The sequence below is a fragment of the Leptidea sinapis genome, chromosome 25, assembly GCF_905404315.1.
Source record: "Leptidea sinapis chromosome 25, ilLepSina1.1, whole genome shotgun sequence".
NCBI classification, from domain to species: domain Eukaryota; kingdom Metazoa; phylum Arthropoda; class Insecta; order Lepidoptera; family Pieridae; genus Leptidea; species Leptidea sinapis.
In genome coordinates, this window is record NC_066289.1 from 13,087,775 (window position 1) to 13,109,877 (window position 22,103).

Below are 22,103 nucleotides of genomic sequence, written 5' to 3' on the forward strand. Positions count from 1 at the left end.
CTATTACTTGTACATTGTGTATTTATATTGCTAGAGGAGTCCCCTATTGTCTTATTGACTAATTTAAATAATTTGGAACATATTCCAAACCAGAAACTAAACTATAAGACTGCTCAATAGAAGCAGTTGCAGCAATCATTTTGTAATAAAAAGTGACAAGGCTGTGCATCATTACATTGAACAAAGTGTTTATTGAAAAAGTAATTTCTCTAAGTATCGAAAGCACTCCGTTTAAAAAATAAACATAAGTCACCATTATACTAGACTTCAAACTAAGCAAAATTATACTTCCTGCCTTAACTTACATAGCAACATCTATAATATTAACATAAGGTTGTCGTAAGCATGGAACAGAAAAACAGATAATAGTAATAATATTATCTCAAAAAATAATCATTGTTTAAAATAAAACAATAGAAACCATTCATTACAAGCACAATAATGAGGTATTCATTAATTTTGTATATGAATACAATAATACCAAAACATAAAACTAAATATTTCATAGATTGCGAAATCAAAGTATTTTACATAAAGTTGTAAATGTTTAAAATATTAAAAGGTTTGACAAATATAAATATTAAGAAACCATAGTGTAACTGCTTCAAAAGACTATTATTAATTATTTGAAAGCTAATAGTTTGCGTCTATTTATTCCAATACTAATAATTATTACGAAGCCACATTTTAATATTTACTTCTTTTATAACAATTTATATTTGACTTTTTTTATCTGATAAAACAATGTCATATTATATTAAAATTATAAATAATTTCATTATTTGATTTAATTCTGGCCGGAACAACATTTTCGATTCAAATGCTTAAGATCATGTAGCGGTCAAGGATTTCATCAACGAATCACTTCTCTACTATAATTAGAAAAAACCTGTTACAAACTTGAAGCTTTTCAATGATGTCAGTTGTTATGTGTGTTTACAAATAGATGGATGGGATTATAATAAATCGGCTTTCAAATCATTTTTATTTGATCACAAAAATTTAAAAATACAAAGTTCAAGTGATTTAAATCGAAAAATGGCTACAAAAGTGCAAAGTGAATTAGAACTAAGTGAATATAATAAAAAACAAGACCAAAATGAAAATGCTGATACAATAAATAGTGCACACAAAGAAACTCGATTATCAGATCGATTTAAATCGGCTCTGAATTTCTTTACAGTAGAACCATTTTTACTATGTTATATTCTACCAAGTGTTATATCTGCCATAGCCGTGCAAAAGCTTAATATGGAGAAGGCTTGTCGTGTGGATCTCGGATATTCTGAAGACGTGTGTTCAGATGCAGTAGCTGGAAACTTTAAAGATAATTTAACAATTTCCGCTTTAGATGGTGCGCAGGTAATGGTGGCAGACATGACAACATGGCAGCAGCCTATACAAAGTGGAATACCGGCAATTGTAATAATATTTGTTGGAGCTTGGAGTGACAAAACAGGGAACCGAAAATCACTTATGTTAATACCAATTTTGGGAGAGCTTATTTCTGCGATTGGACTCATTTTCACAACGTATTTTTTCTTAGAATGGCCTTTATGGGTCACGGGTTTGATTGAATCTGTGCCTTCAGCATTTACTGGAGGCCGATCCATCGCATTGATGGGGTCTTATAGCTATATAGCTGATGTAACCACCATTGAGTCCCGTACTTTTCGTGTGGGTGTTGTAGCTGTTATTGTAACCCTGGGTATTCCTTTAGGTTCCTCTGTGAGTGGAGTATTAACTGAATCAGTTGGTTACTACGGAATTTTCACCATTGGAATAGCCCTTTATGCATTTGGGTTTGTTCATACATATTTTCAAATACATGATGTAAAACAAGTACCGTTGGAAGGGACATTGAAGCAAAAAATTGCACAATTTTTCAATCCTAAAAATGCTTGGGATACATTTTCACTGTTATTTCTTTCTCGTGGAAAAAAACTTGCTCAAATATTGCTTGTTATTTGGGCTCATATCGTTGTTATTGGACCTATATTTGGTACGTATTTTTTATTTATTTATGCATATTTGTGGAAACGGATAGTTGAATTTTGATTCTAAGCTGATAGGCTAATTGTTTTAATGCAAAATTTGTTATAGACATGAGCACAAAATGAATTCATTCCTAAAAAGTTGTTACAATGTATTCATATTTCATTTTATGCACCAAAAAATAATTTCTAAATTTAAATTTTAAATTTTTGTACAATACTCTCGCTTCTATTACTCTGCTATTTATGCTTGTTTTTTTTCTTAAAACTTCCCAACAGAAAAGTTTTACCGGTCATTCGAAGAAATTTATTCGCACTGCCTAGTACTTTAGTTTAGTGATAATCTAGAAAAATTATCAAATAATCTCACACAATATGCTCGCACGTGCCATGTATGTACATTAAATGGTGAAATTATAGAGGGGGGCAAATGTTAAATATTTTTTTGTGTTTGTCAGGGCGTTTCTTTTCTTTCAGTCTTTTTTGTTCCCCGTAACCTAAAGGTTCGTATTCTGGAAGGTATCTTGATACATGTCTTTATAACAATAGACAAAGTTCACTTGATCACAGATTGAGTATTGAGAATATTTCTATTTTTTTTAATTAAAAAGAGCGGATGAAGCTCGTTTAGCATAAATAATGATTTTAAATATCGAGATTTACTCGGTGTCTCTTATAGAATCAGTGCCATCTCTGAAACAAAAGACATCAACCACAAACTTTCCTGTAAGATATTATTTGTATACATATATAAATCTGCTTGGCATCCGAGTAAGAAATGCAAGCGGCTCCAATGGTTTATAAGATGCCGCTATAAAAATGATTTTCATATATCACTCTTACAAAATGTTTTTTTTGTTTCGTTAGTTTAGCCAAGAGAAGAACTATTTTCGTTCTATGTTTAATAATTTAAGTATCTTTATTTAATGATCTCAATTTTCATATAAATATTCAATAATCAATAACAATTTGCTCCGACTGTCGTGCTCGCTTAGCCCGACCGGACCGACTTTATTAGAACTGACTATGACAACTCAGCCTTAAGGGCTACATATCACCGGGACACCACGGTGTCGCAACCAGTTGCCGCTACCAACTAAATGTATACAGCTATATAGAGTTTTGACTGAGACTCACCTGGTGTCCGTTTGGTTGCTCAACCAATTTGGCGGCGTGACCAGCGTCATGACTCTGGTGTCTGTATGATGTCTAGGTTGGTAACTTACGGACACCACGATGGCGCGTCTGGTTGCGCCACCGTGATTGATGTCTCGATGAAATATAGCCCTAAAAGTTAATGCTAATTCTACGAATATATATGTAAGAATGTCTCGTTTATCAGTGTAATATAACAGCTACACATTATAGCATAAGCATTTTTGTTTTCAGGTGAAGGCGCTGTACTATTTTTATACACATTAAAGAAATTCAATATGGACGTTATTGACTTCAGTTTGTTTTCTACATACTCCGTACTCATGGGCCTAGCTGGTAAGTATTATCAAAACGTATTAATATTATAAAGTGTTTGTACTGTAGATACAATGACGTTCTATACATATGGGCATATCATTCGCAGTCATGCTAACGGAACAGCAAAGGTGTGCTTAAAGACAATGTAAGCACACTTTTTTCCTTAGTCGTGTGTCAACTGTGTGTCAATCAACAAGGCTAAGTGAACTATAAAAAGTGCTTAAATAATACATTAACGACTCAATAAAAACATGGTGTCACTTATCATAGGTAAGATTATTTTATTTATATAAGATTGATATGCAAAAAGCGTAAGTCATTTAATAAAAACGAATATTTTTTCATTAAATATGGTACAATTGTTGTCAAGTCCCCAGACAAGACCCGCTTGTCAGAATGGGACAAATGAAAGGAAACAGTCAGAAATGAAAACAATAGAGTCGCTCTTTTTAACCGACTTCAAAAAGGAGGAGGCTCTCGATTCGTCGGTATGTTTTTTTTTCTGTTTGTTACCTCAGAATTATCGACTGGGTGAACCGAGTTTGATAATCCTTTTTTTGGCCACCATGAGAAAACCATAAAAGTGTTAAATATGCTATAAGTATGTGCGCAACAAATTAACTAATAACTCAATATCGCGCAAACTGATTTAGATAATTCATTTTTATTGGAAAGGATATACTTCAAAGGTAGTTTGGTGATAGTTTGGTTAGGTTCTGCCTATGTTATCCATGACAAAGTAACGGAATTCTTCAATTCTTAGGATCTACGATAACAGGCCGAATCTTTTTTATGCTATCTGGATATTTGAGTCACATACCCTAACGTTGTTATGGTCAAGTAATTGTCGTAGTAAAATATGATGATCAATGTAACTCCTTAACGACTTACAGTAAGGGTGCGATCTGTGGTAGAATTTCTAACAGTCTATAATCAAATTGCAATCCACTTACGTTCATTGCTGCATTCCTAAATTTAGTAGATCTACACATATTTAGCCATATTATTAGTTAGTGTACATCAGATTCACTAAAAAAAACATACAAAAAACAACCGACTTCAAACACTATTCCAACACAGTAGATATAATATGCAGTGAAATGTATAAAAATAATTGCGTATTTTATATAATTTAATTAATAAATCTAATTCTAGTAACGGTTGTCGGTGTGGTAAGTCGGTTGTTTTTTGAGAAATGAACAAAGCAAACAGAATTTTATAACGAGGCGGTACTCGAACGGTTAGCTCAGTTGGTTAGAGCACCGGCACGGAACGCCGGAGATCGTGGGTTCGAATCCCGCATCCTCCATAAAATTTTGTTTTTCAAATTTTATTTGTGTTTTAATCCTAGAAGTGAGGGTTATCACTTTAAAACATAACATATTGTTAAGCATATTTATATTTCCCACTAAAGTATTTAAGTTTTTTGGATTTAACCATATTGAAAATTTGACAAAACCTATCGTACAAATATATGTTGATGTCCGGTTACACTACATTTACCAAAAAGATACCCTGGAAAATATATCTAAGTCTAAAAGACAAATTTAATTTAATTCAAGGAACCTAAAATTTAAATAACCAGTTTTACCTAAATTATTTTATATGAATAAATATATTATATTTAAGTATTACTTTCTCTCATTTAAAGGTTACCTTAACTTAGCTTCTAAATCTTTCTTTAGCTTACCCAAACTTTCCCCTTTATCATATGAATGTAATTTTTAATTAAAAATGTTAAAAACCTCCGACTGAACAGATCTTGATCGGAAAATAGGGACAGACTGATGAACGTAAAACTTATAGCAACCCTCTTTTTCGTCTGGGCTTAAAAAAATACCTTACTGCTACTCCACTGATGTCACTGTCCAAATTGGGTTCTAAATTCAAAATACGCAGCTGAAACTGAAATGTATAGACATAGCAGTCGTAGCTTATTATTGTCATTTATGGCATGTGCCATATTTCAACTTTGATTTTGTATGAGGTGCATTGTCTATATGTATAGAACGTCATTGAGTAGATATAACTAATAGGGATACATTGTACTTATCTTAAGAAGGCCAACAATTTTATATAAATTAATTGTCTGTGTGCACGCAACGGCTAATAAAGGTTAAAATCGATGTAAGATGATTTCCTTCCTTCAGTAGTCAATCAAGGAGTGTAAAGTTTATGCATTATGCAACCAAGCCTGTTGGGAGGTGTATTGTTCAATTTTATAGAGTTGTTATCACAATGTTGCCGTTGAATAACATTCCAAATGCACAGAGGTCAACGTTACAGAAAATAAAGGGTTTGCTGGGAGTAAATAAAATATCGATATTTTCCTATTACGCTGCTCATTGAAACAACATCAGCAGGAGCTGCTATAGTGATAAATAACTATAAAAAAATGAGTCGCGGGTTGGTACACTTGTTCATTAATCACAAATTGTATCTGTCACCAAATCGCAAAGTAAAGTAAGAAAGAACGAAATTAAAACTATCATTACCACCATTTGTACATTCTCCGCGTCTCTGGATCCGACGGGCCAAGTGTCTCGACACCAAAAGGCACACAATTGTGACTCACTGAGAGCGACATATTTGTGATCAAGTTGTGTGCTGCTGGGCAGTCGAAGCAGCGCCCAACTGAAGTAACTTGCACATGAGAAGAAGCCATTGTAGTGATTGATTTTAGGTACAACTGTAGCTGTCACGATTTTCAGTAAACTTTGGAAAATGCACGACGCCTTAATAGGAAGTATTGCAACGATCTGTAAGGTGGTATCCAGTTTTGTATACGGGTTCGCTACAAACAGGACGTGGTTTTACACTGGACCAGTGTTTGATTTCTTTGGAAATTCTGGTACGACAGTTATAAGGTCATTGGGAACTAAAGTCGTAGACCCAGATGAAGTGGGTAAGTGTACATTTATGTCTGTTTTATTACTGGATTGTATAAGGTTTATTCAAAACTGTATGATAAAATGATTCTAGATATACCCAGTTTTGTTAAAAAAAATCAGATTCAAAGATATTCATAATATATGAGCATAAAATACGACAATCGGCATGTCATTCTCGCACGGTTTCGCGAAGTAAGTTGCAAGTACTGTTCATACTTTACATATTCGATTAGTTACTAGTTACCTGCAACTTGTGTAAGATGGGTGGAGAATATTATTGTGTATTAGTTTTGATTTGAGGGAGAATTTACTATGTTATTTTTTAAGTTAAATAAATAAATAAATCACCTGAAAATAAATTTTAATACAAGTTTGTTGAACATGGTTGGGAACGCTACATTTAGCGCCTGCATCATAATGACAGCAAGAGTGTCTGTCCGCGTTACACCTCACTAAAAATATTCATGCCTTTTATGCCTTTATTGCTTTTGATATCAGAAACCTTTAAACTGATGTCGGAAGTATATATACATTACGTGTGGGAGTGTTTAATATGAACATTTTGAACAAAAAAGATTTTACTGATACTTAGCACTTTCAGTATCAGTTTAAAGTTGTTTGATATCTGTAATAGTTACGTAATAATTGCCTAATTATTACACCCTGTATACTGAATACAACACAATACTTACTAAAGTTGGTGTATACACCAACTAAATCAAATTTTAACAATGTATCAGTCATTTGTTTAACCTCCAATTACGGTTTATCTAAAATAATAGTGACGTCATTTAAAGAATCATTCCATTCTTGACCTTAATAACCGGATTCTAAGCATTAAGGAATGTCTAATAAGCTTATAACTTTAATATGAAGTAAAGATTTGATAATAATAAAGTTATACCTGAGAATAAACCAAGAATATGCAAAATGTTTACAAAATAAAAATAGACATTTTGCTTTTGATTGGTACAATGCTGACGAAAAATAGCTTAGGACCATGTAAGGGCGTGACTGGTTGCATGGTATCCGTAAGCAACCAAACTAGACGTCATATAGACACCAGATTCCAATCAAATTAGTTGCGCAACCAAACTGACCCCAGGTAAGTAACTCCCTCTAGAGCTGTATATAATACACATTTTGTTGGTAGCGGTGACTGGTTGCGTTACCGCGGTGTCCCGTTCAAATATAGCCCTCAGAGAACGCACAAATAAAAACTCTTCAAAAATGCTGTCATTTTGTTCTTTTTCTTTCATTGTGTCGTCTGTGCATGGATAACTCTGATTTTTAGATATAAGAGATACTTAATAATTATCTCGACATTACCAGAGTCAAAAGATTATAAAGTTTGTTAATACTTTTTTATCTAGCCTGTCACGATTTTACTACTGAATAATTCTGTTTTAATTAATTTTGAAAGCATGCCCTTATAAATCAAGTGGTCAAACAAACGAGAAGAATTATTACAAAAAAAAATTCAAACTAAATGTTAATAAAATTTTCAGGTAAAATGTGTTCCCTCATCGGTTTTGTAGAGGCAGTGGTCCCGGTAATATATACGCCTATCTACAGTAAAGTGTACTCAACTACCCTCGATACGTTCCCTGGCGCCTTTTATCTTCTCGGTGGAATGATGACAGTACCAGCAGTCTTGATCTTTGTGTAAGTTTGGTTAACGTTTGATTCGTGACATGACCGACAACTACGTGCGCGACCGTCCCACGGGGTGACAGACGCTGGCCATCACCGCGCACCCAGTTCATATATGAAGAAAAACACATTAAGATAAATATGGATATAAAGGAGGAGGCGGGAACGTGAACACACAGATCTGTGATAGCAACATTCGTGTACTCTCTAATCTTTCTAACGGCATATGCCCCAGGTCTGAGTCTATCTGCTAGTTGGGCAATGTGTGGACCCCACTGAAGCTTTTTATCTAACGTGATACCCAAGAAGTCCATAGTGACCACAGGTTCCAATCTCTGGTCATTTATAAGTACTTACGTTCTTTGGTACCTCCGCTGTGTTTGGTGTCCAGAATATTAAACACTGGTTTTTTACTTAATGTACAGCTCTTCGAAACCCTCCCCGTGATAAATGCGGTAGAAGACACAAAAGGAAGTGACGTCTCTACGGAACGCCAAGTAATCTAGCCGTTCACAGAGCACTGGGTCCCTGACAATTCGAGCTGCTCTGCCTTGCACGCGGTCAATATGATACTGGGGTGTGCCAGACCAGAGATGACAGCAATACTCATATATATGTTTCGGGACCTGCGCTTTGTAGAGCGCTAGATTGTGGGCTGGCTTGAAGTACTGCCGTGGTCTATTTATGACGTCCAGCTTCTTCGAAGCCAATTTGGCTTTGTCCTCCAGATGACCACGGAATTGGCAACCGTTTGAGATCGAGACCCAGTATTCCAATACTAGGCGGGGCTGTAAGGGAAGCGTTGTCGAAGAGCGGTGATACGACAAATGGGGTTATTTTAATGGTAAACGCGCAATCTTTCTGGGGGTTAAATTGGACAAGGTTCAAATTACCCCATTCCGCGACCTACTCAAGAGAGGACTCGATAGAAGACACAAGTTTCTTCCGGCACTGGTCGACAATTTCCCGAGAGAGACCTGCATGGCCCGCGTATATAGCGTCACCAGTGCTGTCGTCTGCATATCATGGAGGTGTCCAAACAGTGTGCGAGATAGCACATAGCACAGCCTTGGGGAACTCCAGCGTTCGCGGGCTTCGGGTTCGTGCAATAACCGTCGACAACGACCTATACGGCCACTGAGGAAGCTGGAGGTCCACTTGCATAAGCTCTCGGGAAGCCCAAATGATGGAAGTTTTGAGAGAAGCGCCTTGTGCCATACACGATCAAAGGCCTTCGCTATATCCAGGCTAACTGCCAGGCCTTCCCTCTTGCTGTCAATAGCCACTGCCCTTCTATGTGTTAGATATACCAGAAGATCGCCTGCCGACCGAATTTGCCATTTTAGTGTCCGTTCATACCTACTCACAAGTTGCAATTTATCAATTTTTGAGCAAGTTTTAGATAACGTCTTACATAAAATGTAATAATTAATAATATTAAACGTGGCTCGTATTAATATAAAATACCTAATTAAAAGGATCCAATGAGGACAACATATTATGTGTGTACCTGAATATTGAACTTGTGAAGTAAACTTTTATGTTTATTGATAAAATATTGATAAACGTGCGTTCAAAAATACTTTGTGGAAAGTGATTTATTACAATTAATTTGATGACCAAGGTAGACAACCGATGAAAAGAGGCCAGGAATATTAGTTTAGTGTGCGTAATAAGCTACGTCATACACTCGCCATTAGTATGACAGTCTGTGTTATTGCGAGAATTGCTCAAAATAGAGGTTGGCTCTAAACTCAATATTTTTCGAAGTTTTCACAGCTGTCATAGTGTAACTAGACGTATTAATGATCTATGGTAAATATCATACAATATTCGATTCAAAGTTGTGGAAAATTTACAACAACGAATTGATGCAATTAACTTTAATTTGTTTTATTGCATGATCGTTGACGAATCTGGATAATAATAGAAAGGAAAATCGAGCTGTTAATTGTTCATTTATGCTATTATGTAGTTGTATTTTATGATTACTTCTTATCAACTACCTTTGATACGGTTTTGTAGTGAAGTAGTTTCCGGGCACGTCTTTAATGAGTTATTGACTAGTAACAATCGCTCCAAATGTATATTGACTATGAAATATTTTATTAATGGGTTACATTTTATTTATAATTATGATTTTTAACTAATTAGGCGGCATTTTGCGGAAATCCACAATTATCATACCGTGTGAGGCGTTGAGTATTTTATATATTGTAACGGCATTGATTTATTTATTAATTAAGGTTTACCGACATATAGTTACACAGAAACATATTTAGAATACATATTAACATTTTAAAAACAAAATATTTAATCAAAACAAATCTTATAACTATATTTACAATACTACGACTACATAAAATTAAAACTATCATTACGTGGAAGCGTACCAAGAATACTGGCAGCATTACCCCGTTGGATAACAAGGCTGATCCGTTGACCGAAATAGCTGCCAGCACTTGGGTTTCCAGTAGCCTTATTGAGGCGCGAAGATAGTATTTTGAACATTCTCCGCGCCTCTGGGCCCCACGGGCCAAGTGTCTCGACACCAAACGGCACAAAGATGTATGACTCACTGAAACCAACATATTTGCGACGCTTGCTGTCTTCGGCAGTCGAAGCAGCAGCCCCAGCACCAACTGACGTAACTTGGACATGAGAAGGAGCCAGAGTGTCGACGCAAGTAGCGTCCCACACCAGCGCCCGTCCCCGTGCCCAAGCCACCAGCGTCATTCCATCAGGACGCTTGCCATCGCGGCGGGTAATACCATTTGGCTCTAAAACAGCTGGTATATTAAGAGCGGCAAATGCCCTGCGGATGACTTCATTAATGCAAAAAAAAAACTAAAAAACACTTAAAAACTATATTGAACATCCAATTATGGGTAAACACAGCATAATTAGGTACCTTAGTTGTAAACAGAGGTAGAGAAGAACATATTATGGATAATATATAATGATATGTACGTATACACACATCAAAAAAGTCTAAGCAACATGTTGTAATTTAAATTTTAGGATGGTTTTACACCTTATAAAGTTGTATTTTATTTGATAATATTTTTAGGGTCCTATGATGTAAAAATAACAGCTGTGTTCTTTATAAGTTCTTTTAATAACAGAAATTAACAATATTAGAATATACTGCAGAAACTAAGGTACATAAGCAACTAAACATTTAAAAAAAAAATGAAATTTCTAAAGAAATTGAATTAATTGTGAAAGAAAAGGAAAATTTAATACAAAGTATGGCCTCCTCTGCTATTCAGAACTTGTCGGCAACGATTATTAGGGCAATACCCGTACGTTTTCCGTTACCAAGTATTGACTGGTTCGCCAAGCTGTATGTGAACGCGTATTGTCATGCATTAACGTAGAATCCGCGCCAAAGGTTTGTCCAAATGGATGGACATAAGGTCTGAGAATATCCTCAACGTAATTTTCAGCGTTCATGTTTCTATTTACAAAAACGAGCTCAGTTCGCCTGTTCTTTAAATATCCGCCTATACCGCCTATACATAACTGTTGAACCGCTGTATGGATGAACTTCCTGAATGCACCTGAGCCTTTCAGTATTTCCGGGCTGACGGCCTAAACCCGAATCAGGACTTATCGGAAAACATAATTTTATCCCATTGTTCCTGGTTCCATGTTCTGCGTTCTCTACACCATTCATTTCGACGAGCGCGATTTCCGTGACGTATAGGTGGGCACCTAATTGGGCGTTGAGCTCGTAGGCCGTACTCATGCAGTCGACTTCGCACAGTTTGGGTACTTACATCAACACCACTTGAATTTTGTAGCCTCAAACTTATCTCTCGAGCGGTTAACATCGGCTGGTGTTTTGCAGTCAGTTGTATGTACCGGTCTGGCCGAGTGGTTGTACTCCTTTTACTGCCTGACTGCTGTTTAGCGGGTTCCCTTGTATTATTGTGGCGCTGCCAAAGACCACAAATAACACTTCTATGAATGCCAAAATGCCGAGATACCTGAGACTGATTACTTCCCGCCTGCAACATCCCTACAGCTCTTTGCATTTCATTTGCCGTCAAATGATGTCGCTCCATGACGTAAGGAATATCTAACAATTAAATTTTGTCGCTAACTTTATTAAATGGTTGGTAAAATTAGAAAATCAAACTAAACTATACGTAGCAATAAAAACGCACTTAAATTCAAACAAAGTCGTGTGGTGAGACTGTTCGTAAAAGTTGGTGCTTGTCAGACATAATTCTTCTTTTAAAAAAGGCAACCCGCAAGATATAGGCAACTGTAGGCCAATTAGTCATCTATCAAGCACATACAAACTCTTTGCTTCAATAATACTGAAACGAATAACCCAAGAAACTGACAACGCACAACCTACAGTAAAGCAAGCTGACTTCAGGTGTCAGCACTATCGATCATAACAGACAATTGAACAAATCATATAATAATACAGATAATTTAAAAGACCACACTATGTGGCGTTTATAGATAAGCAAAGCCTTCAGACAGCATTAGTCACAACTCCACCTGGAACGCACTACTGTACTCTTTAAATATCGAACAGAAATGTATCCACTTTATAAAAAACGTGTATGAAAATAGTACAAGCAAAGTTAGACTGAAGACCAGCGGAGAACACTTCAAAATTGAACGGCACGGTGACCTGCTGTCACCAAAACTTTTTATAGCGGTTCTTCAAGATATTTTCCAGTAAAATAAATTGGACATACAAAGGAATTCTGTAAAATACTAAAAACCTCAATCATCTAAGATTTACAAATGAAATTGCTATACAATGTCTAACCATTACAGAAGGCCAACACAAGTAAACGTACGCACAATAGAATAATTGACAGTAACATCACTTTGGAGAAACAAGTCTCAATCACTATAAACATCAACTCAGAAGAAGTAATGAGGAGAATAACATTATCATGGAAATAAATCTGGTCGCTTAAAGAAATATTAAAAGGCAACTATAGCCTGCATATGAAAAGAACTGTCTAGTCTAGAAAAGGGTGTCAAACCTGGGCACAAAAGTAATAAAATAAGAAATAGAAAAGATAGCTAAAGCAATGGAGTGGAGCATCATGCGGATCAGGAAACTTTAAAAAGTACGTAGCGAAGACATTAGATTATTAATCTTTGACCGATGCACTAAGAAACGCGCTAACATTGAAATGGCACTGGGCGGGCTACATAGTGCGCTACACAGACAGAAGGTGGACATTAGAGACCACCAAATGGAAGTGATCTCCAGGTAAAAGAAGCACTGGTAGACCAAAGCTGCGATGAAATAGTGCAGGCGGTGGGGAGAAACTGGATCGATCAGGGCAAGGATAGGGAAAAGTGGAAATAGTTGGGGGAGGCCTATACCCAAAATGGGGTCCATAACCAAAATTATATAAGAAAAATAATTAATTTGGTCACTTTAAATAAAACTAACACTAGATTTTAAGAACTTTACTAACAATTGATTGTAATGTCATATAAGGGTTATGGAATACACGGCTTATTATTATTATATTGAGCACGACAGCCAACCGTATTAATGATGTCAAATGTTAGTTGGCACTGCTGTATTTTAAAATTGAATTGATAATCATATAAAATAATATTACTAGCAAAGTAAAAAATGACAGCAGTTATATAAGTGTAATTATTAATTCGGATATCTTATGGCTCCATGTCGTTGGTAGCGCTTGTTATATTGCTGACATTAGTGGGTAACATAGATCACACTCAGGTCTGCCTCAGTCAAAGTAAAAACATTAATCATTAATATTAATCATTACTTCATTTGCTATCATGTTACAAGAGATGTAATTAGCTGTTATGTAATAGATGCCATATTATTATTAAGCAAACAGCTCCTTTTTGTATCAGTAAAATAGCGCCTTCCTTTCGTAAAATGATTATACAGCACTTTATCTTCGGCTTCTAAATTGTTCTTCAAAATCGATTTTTTCCGAATACTTGTTAATGTAAAATTATAATTCATATTGAACTCAGCTTTCAATTTTGCGATCATTTAAAGTTTCAAATCCAGTCTAAGATCTTGTAAAAAAATACTTTAAAAGTTCAAATTACTTAAAGATAACGGTACAAGCGAGAGATGTTCGGTAGAATAAGACTATGCATTCACGAACATTTGATGTAAGATCTCCGTTAGGCGCGTCGAGTAGTTTATATCGTGAGTATTGAATGACACTATATACTATAAGACAAGTCATGCTCTTTAGTTAAATACTCTTTAGTTTGTACTAAATATGTTATAAAACAAAAAAAAGTTGTATTTCTTATTATTAACGTCGCCTTGATAAAGCTTAACCTTCTATCATGCGATATCAAAAACTTAGTAACCAAACAGTTTGTTTTGCATGCTTCAACCTCATCTTGTCAATACTCCATAGTGTAATTTATAATAAACTTAGTTTACCACCTATTTCTTTAATCAATCGCAATCCTGCATTGATGATGACTAATTGGAATATCAATTCAAACGCCTATCAAATAATATTGCTTGGTATCTGTCGCGCAAGAGTATTACAAGCACTGCTCTTTTCATGTCTCTATTATCTTAATATTTAGAATGACATGATTTGACCTCGCTGGAACGTGTAGACCCGACTCGTTCCCCTTTCAACCCCTCGCACTCTTCCTTGTGCGTCAGTACGGTTTGCAGTCTCATTACTGTTATATGACGTGACATTTTCGTGGTATCGCTGCTGTGCTTTTGAAGGTTTCATTGTAACGTGTTGATTTTTGTTGTTTACCGTACCAAATGTCAAAAATGTAGATGCAGTGTTTTGCTAAACGGATAGGTGAAGGTAAAATCAGTGAATCTGCTATATTTCTTGGCATTACTCAAGATTCCTAATTTCAATGGGCCCGCCTTAGTGAAGGATTGGCGAACATCTTGATTTCGTCTCAATATATTCTTGATAATGTAATGTATAAAAAAAATATTGTACTTTGCGGAAATCCATAATTATCCAAATGATTTGATAGTCTCGTGCCAGATTTTGGCGAGACAACACGTCCTGAGGATGCCTTGCGAAACACGTGTCGAATTGTTCAAAGACTAATATTGGCGGAATTAACACTAAAGAAAACTCAAATCATTTGGATAATGTAATGTATGTTCATAGGCAAATAAGTGAATTTGCTAGAAACTGTCATAACCATAATGTAAACACCAGGAACAAACACTTACTTTATAACCATATTTTTCGATGAAAAAGAAAAGCTCGCTAAGTTTGTTGCGCCCGTTCTTCTCAGGTCTGAGGCATTCGTTTAGGAATGGGTGGTAGTTTTTGAGTTTCAATAAGTGATGTCACATTCTATTTTGAATGTTTTCATCCTTGTTTGAATTTGAATAGTTCTAGTTTAGTTGTTCTGTGTCGCTATAATAATAGTTCTGTGAGAAAAGTACTCGTAAATATTTACTTTTCATACGTAGCACATATTCATTTTTTTTCATTGATTTTCGAGATAATAATCATAAAATAGCATCACAGCACCTTTACATTAATTATTAAAACCTTGTTTTTTGTTGTATAGTTGTTTATATATTAATAATAACATCCTAGTGGTGCTTGTTTTGCACACTGTAACAAAGCGACTATGTGACGTCTTCGACATCAGGTTCAGACAGATACTGTAACCCGAGTATCGTATTCTATACAACATGGTAAGATGCAGGTCTGCTGATCAGATGACGGATTACTTAAAATCTCGATTCCTAATAATCTTTAAGTGTTAGGAACGCATTTCGAAAGCGACCCTTAGTTTATAATGTATATCATTTTTACACTTATACGGTATGCAAATGACTTTTTTTTGTTTTTCAGATTCCTTTACATCATGCATAAACGGGAGATGAGGGATGTAGTAAAGAATCCAGCTGAAAAGGAGATTCATGCACATGAGAATCATGTTACTGTGCTATGATTGTTATTACTTCTTTATATCGTTTACGTCATATTATGTATCTTTCATTTAAACATACATATCTATACTAATAAATGAAGTTTCCTTCGGTTATACCGCGAATGATACTATACCGATCGGAATAATACTTATACCATTAGATGCCGCATGTTTCGGAGAAGGTTTTATTATATGACATATAATATGTTGGTCATTACTTATCCGGAACCTATACTTTTTAACATATAAATACCTATATATTTGCAATACAAATGATATTTCATTAGAAATTCATACAATGAGCGGGCGCGAAGTATTTAATATATATGTCAAAACAACATATGCCGGGTTAGCACTTATTTTATTATAAACATTCGGCTATTTTTCGCATTCCTTAATATTACTGCATAATATATAAAGTAAATCGAAATAAGAATGTTAAAGGGTCTTTTGAAAGAAAAACTAAATTTGCGCTCGTCACTTTCAGATATAAAATGTTAATTCTCATTTGCCCAAGAATTTCAGCTATCAGTGCTCTTGAAGCCGGAACACAATTATAATGCTCGCACATTCCTGCTACACGACCACCAGCTCGCCGATATGATACCTCCCCACCAAGACACGTCCTGTGTAAACCAGCCTATCACGTGTAAAAAGTGACCTTAACTGGTGATTAAAACTTTGATGAAGGAATAGATAGGCTATTCATCCAAACTCACTGATCTTGGACGTGCCCCTTCCAATCCTGAACTGTGTGTTTTTTTTATGTGAGAGGAGGTCAAACGAGTGCACGAGTCAACTGATATTAAATGATCACCGTCACCTACATTCTCTTGCAACACCAGAGGAATCACATGAGCCTTGCAGGCCTTTTTTCAAAGGTACCCATATCGTATCGTCCTGGTAAAATCGCACAAGGAAGCTCATTCCACAGTTTGGTTGTGCAAGAAAGTTCCTTGAAAACTGCAATGTGGAGGAACGCCACACATCCCGATGGTGCAGATGACAGTCTAATTGATATCAATCATGTAATCCGTGTCATCTGATGTGTCCACCCCACAACCTGCAGGTATACTGCGGTTTCTTCAAGTCCTCTCCTTCTCTTTCGCCTCTCCACAATTCCATATCCATTTTTATCCGACTCCAAAAAAGGTAGTTCTCAATTCGTCGGTATTTTTTTTATGTTTGTTAAATCAGAATAATTCATTATTTTATTTACTATAAATATGACAAATAGAATGAATAACTTAATATCGCCAACCGATTTTGATGATTCTTTTTTTATTGGAAAAAATATACTTCAAAGGTAGTTTGGTGAGAGTTTGGTTGGGTTCTGATTATAGTATGCATGACATAGTAATGGAACTCTTAAATTCTTAAGAGCAAATTAAAGATACTCGGCCGAATATTTTTTGTGCTATTAGAATATTTAATGGTCAAGTAATTGTCGTAGTCAAATATGATTCAATCATTCGCGCTCGGTCTCCTCTAGTGATCTCACGTACGTTAAGTTATAGTGAATTGCGATCTGGTTTACGCCGGATTTAAGATATAGTGATGGGAAATTGCCTATCGATAATTTTACTGTCGTTATTATGGACAGGTTTGTAAAAAGATCTTCGTCAATTCCAAACCTAGCCACCAAGAGACCTCGTGAAGACTTGCCTTCTCTCAGAGACCAATGGCAGCAGCCTGAAAAGTTCGTCACTTCTAAGGACACGCCTGAGAAGGGAAGTGAAACTGAAATCAGCAATCGCTTCAACAAACTTCCAGTTGACGATGGAGTTACAGATACATTCAAAAAAGCCTCACATAAAAAGTCACCCATGTAAGTTCAACCCATTTTGATGGAACTGTTGGGTGATTGGAGCTGCAAGAAGATTAAAGATGTAATCGAGAAGAACGAGAAAATTCATTTGCAGATCAGAGGCCGCAATATAGTAAAGGTTCAGTGTTATTCGACACAAGGTCATCAACGACACAAAGGGGGCCTCTCTAAAGAAAATGTTTTATTTCACACCTTTTCCAGAAAAGAGGAGAAACTTCCCAAAGCGGTCATCAAGGGGCTGCCAAAATTTATTCATGACACTCTACCCACTGAACCAGCGTCATTAGGATTTGCTGGAATTACGACGACTGAAATGAAAACACTTCGCTCTACTGAGTGTCCTCCATTACTTATTCAGCTACCTACCAGAAGCGACATACGCAAATTCAATTACAAAATTAATTGTCACGCTTCTAAGAATTGTAATAGACCTCCAAGATGTGTAAAATGCCTTTAGCTCATCCAACTTGGGAATGTTCAAAAACCAACAGAGATGATCCAGCTCACTGCTGTAATTGTAAACAAAACCACCAAGCTTATTACTCAGAATGCCCGGCGAGGCTAAGATATCTGGACCAAATTCAAACTCAGAGAGAAAAGATACGTTCCTCAATCGTCGTGAACTGCTCCTACACGGTTAAAAACATATTCGCAAACCACACCATCGTGGGCGCAAATTACTGGAAAACAAAAGGCACAGGTGCGTGGAAACCAATACCATCTTCAACGAAGTAAATCATAGTCCTATGGATTCACCTCAACAGAATTCCAAGCAAACCTCTTCCGTCTTACACCAAATTGAGCGAGAGAAATCCAGTCGAAAATCTACCTTCATGGGACAAAGTCACGATGAAGCTACAGACGAAATATTAGATATACTAAATACACTCAAGGAAATTAAAAATGAATTTTCCGGTTGCAAAACTTTTATGGAAAAAGTTATTTTGATTTTGACACACCTTGTCCATTATGTCTGATAAGAATTCCTGTCTGTGTCCATAAAAACAGCAAGAACTCGCGGACCTAGCAGTAAGTGTGTTGAATGTTGATATTTTTGTGTGTTTGGGGTTCTTTTGCTATTGGCAACAAAAACATTGTAGTGGAACTTGACAGGGTGTCGCAATATTAGTTAGATCCGACATCCCACACAGACGTTATCAATATCCAACTACTACAAATCTTGAAGTATTTGGTATTCTAATTCAACTACCAAAAAGAAACATTTTAGTCATGGGTGACCTGAATGCCAAGCTGGTCACCAGGCACCATAAATTGACGTGGCAATACACTTTATCATCACATGTTAGATAGCGAGTTCGTAACCTCAAGATCCAACTTTAGTACATTATCATACTAACATAATCCGATCTACCCTATTGACAACATATGCACAATACCCGCTCTGTCTTCTAACCATTTTCCGATTTTTGCTAAGTTCAATAAAATCATTACTCGTAGACCTATCACGAAATATATTTCTCAAAAGCAGACTGGAAAAAATATCGTAAAATTCTAAACAGTAACATAAACCTTTCTTCATCTATATATAAAACTACTGGTGAAATTGATTTTGACATAAGCGACTTTCAAAACATACTAGCGGCAAGAAATGAATCTGTACCAACAATTGTTGTCAAACCTTGGAGTATGCCAGCTTTGCCACGTCGTGTAAAAAGGCTTATACAACAAAAAAATCGACTCCGCAGATATGCTGCTGCTGAAAATTATATTGCCGTGCGTCACTTGTTAAAACTCAAAGTACGTAAACTACAGCTTGATATCAATTACGCCTTAAAGACAATCCATGATAACGCTTGGAGCAAAAAGCTCGGTAAAGTAGATAATCCTAATTCTGACTTGTGGCGAGTGATCAAAAGCTTAAAATCGAATAATTTCCCACCAATTCCTTCTCTTATAAGATGTGATGACACTTTGACAACCAGCAAACAAGACCAGTGTGATACTCTTGCAGATTTTTTTGTCAGCAACATGCTTTTAACTGATAACTAGTGTAGTGAGGAGCAGGCAGCATTCGACTGTTCTGTAGCTGCTTTAGATAATCAAACTATTGACAAACTCACCACGGCCGTTGTCCGTCCACTTGAAGTTACAGAATATATATCTAATCTCAAAACTTGAAAAGCACCAGTCCTGATGATATAACAAATCTCCTCATCAAAAACTTACCTCAAAAGTGCATAGTGTTGCTCTCTAAAATCTTCAACGCCTGTCTATTACTGACATATTTCCCAACGATCTGGAAAACAGCGAAACTGATTGCTATACACAAGCCCGGCAAAGTATCTTCGTGTGATGTATGTACTTAAAGGTAGTACGTGTGAAGTATATCATAATGTATAGAATTGTAGATCACACTTGACGCTGCTCACAGAACGTAGTGAATGTGTTCTCTTTGCCAGTCACAATTAAACCTCGTTACGGAAGGACGTGTCCTATTTACTACTACCCGATATTGATCCTAGGTCCTACCGGCCCATTAGTTTACTTCCTTCTCTAGGTGAATTATTTGAAAAAGTTGTATACACGAGGTTGTTAAAAGCTACAGTAAGTAAGCTATTAGACGAGCAATTTGGTTTCCGGGGAGGTCACTCAACTGTTCAACAACCAGCGCGGGTTACTGAATATGTGTCACACAACTTAAATCTAAAGAAGTCAACTGGTATGTTCCTACTGGACATCGAAAAGGCTTTTGACGCAGTATGGCACGATGCATTACTGAGTAAACTGCTTTGCCTGGATACTCCTATTATCCTATTATGCTTGCGAAATTAATAAAATCATTCAGTTCATGTTGGTGAAAACTCTTCATCTCCAAAATCAGTACCTGCTGGAGTCCCTCAGGGCTCCATACTGGGACCTTATCTCTTTATCTTTGTAAATGACATCCTCATACAAAACGACACAAACATCGCATGCTTTGCTGATGATACAGCGTCCTTTACCTCATCAAACGATATAGATTTTATTGTACAAAGTGAATCTACGCTTATTTCTGACTCTTGCGAACAAGTTGTCTCAAGTGATTGGCTAGTATCGTAAGCACCAGAATCTATTGTGATTTCAGGATTTCCATTACTAGACGATATTGCACTGTCATCATCGGGATTCTTGTAATCAGTAATAGCTGGCAGCTTATCACCTATAATAGGTTTCACGTTATACTGTATATTGGCACAGTTATTCAAAAATATATCTTCTTCGCTTGTTACTTTCATGGTTTTCTTTAGTTCCCTGTATTTGTTAATGATTGGATCAACACCCTTAGATCTTTTCTTACTTTTTGATTTAGCACAACATTTCGGGAATAGTTATATAAATTAGGGAAGTATATATAAATTAAGTATTTGTAATTTTTAAATTCCTGTAAAAAGTTTTTGTAATAAAGGCGATATCTGTTAAAAAACGTGTTACTACTGTTATTACTTGTATTTCTAGGTTTTAATGTACACTGGAAACATACAACTGTAATAATTATGATAATAAAGAAATTTCAAATCAAAATCAATCAAGTCAAATATGATGACCAATGGAACTCCTTAACGACTTACAGTAAGGGTGCGATCTGTGGCGGAATCTCTATCTGTAATCAAATTACAATTGTTACATTGCGAAATTTAGTAGATCTACACATATTTAGACGAATTATTAGATACTTATACGTACGCTACGCTATGATAGCCGTTTTGACGTTTGTCCACTCATGAAGTTTCGTATTAATTAATAATTACATTGAAGGAGCAAATTGTTGTTCTTTATTGTCAATTTTCTATTATAAATTGACATTTCACATCACTATTATAATATGTCAATACGGCCACCATAGCGTGCCGCTAGTATAGTGTACTTCAGATTCATTAAAAATCGAAAAAACAAACTTTTGACTTCAAAAAACAAAATCTATTCAGAACAATGGCTGATATACTAAAAAGTAATGACGTCAGCACAGTCTGGCCAGACTCGTCCGGGTTAATTACCACACTCGCATGGAATACCGGCGTGAAGTAGCGGCCTAGTGCCGCTATGTTTCGCATAGGTTAGTGTAGAGGACCGGAGGCCATCCCTCCCCCCCCCACAAATTATGAGAGCGGTCCGTAAAAAGATATTACCCCAGGAGGGTACCGGCTCTACCAGAGCCGGAGAATCCCTCCCCGAGCACTCTCGCTCGGGCCGCCCTTCGTATTCTGGGGTGGGCACAGAACCGCGCATGACCGAGGACAAACGAGGCAGTAACACCACGGCACCCCGCTCCACGCTCAACGTGGACTTTTGCAATATCAGGGGAATTCACTCCAATTTAATCGCCGTCCACCACCACCTTGA

The 22,103-nt window shown here is 36.2% G+C and overlaps 1 protein-coding gene across 1 annotated transcript; it reads left to right on the top strand.

Annotated features, from left to right (window-relative positions):
- The first annotated feature begins 918 nt into the window (after nucleotides 1-918).
- On the top strand, nucleotides 919-16,030 carry LOC126971938 (proton-coupled folate transporter-like). The gene is made up of 5 exons (XM_050818458.1): nucleotides 919-2,002; nucleotides 3,384-3,485; nucleotides 6,151-6,372; nucleotides 7,867-8,023; nucleotides 15,856-16,030. The coding sequence occupies exons 1-5, from the start codon at nucleotides 1,039-1,041 to the stop codon at nucleotides 15,953-15,955; spliced, it is 1,545 nt and encodes a 514-aa protein (XP_050674415.1). The 5' UTR covers nucleotides 919-1,038; the 3' UTR covers nucleotides 15,956-16,030.
- Nucleotides 16,031-22,103: the final 6,073 nt, after the last annotated feature.

Coding starts and splice junctions, on each gene's coding strand:
- LOC126971938 (XM_050818458.1), top strand. CDS start 1,039: ATGGCTACAAAAGTGCAAAGTGAATTAGAACTAAGTGAATATAATAAA. Junction 2,003..3,383: donor TGTTATTGGACCTATATTTG/GTACGTATTTTT, acceptor TTTTGTTTTCAG/GTGAAGGCGCTGTACTATTT. Junction 6,373..7,866: donor CGTAGACCCAGATGAAGTGG/GTAAGTGTACAT, acceptor TAAAATTTTCAG/GTAAAATGTGTTCCCTCATC.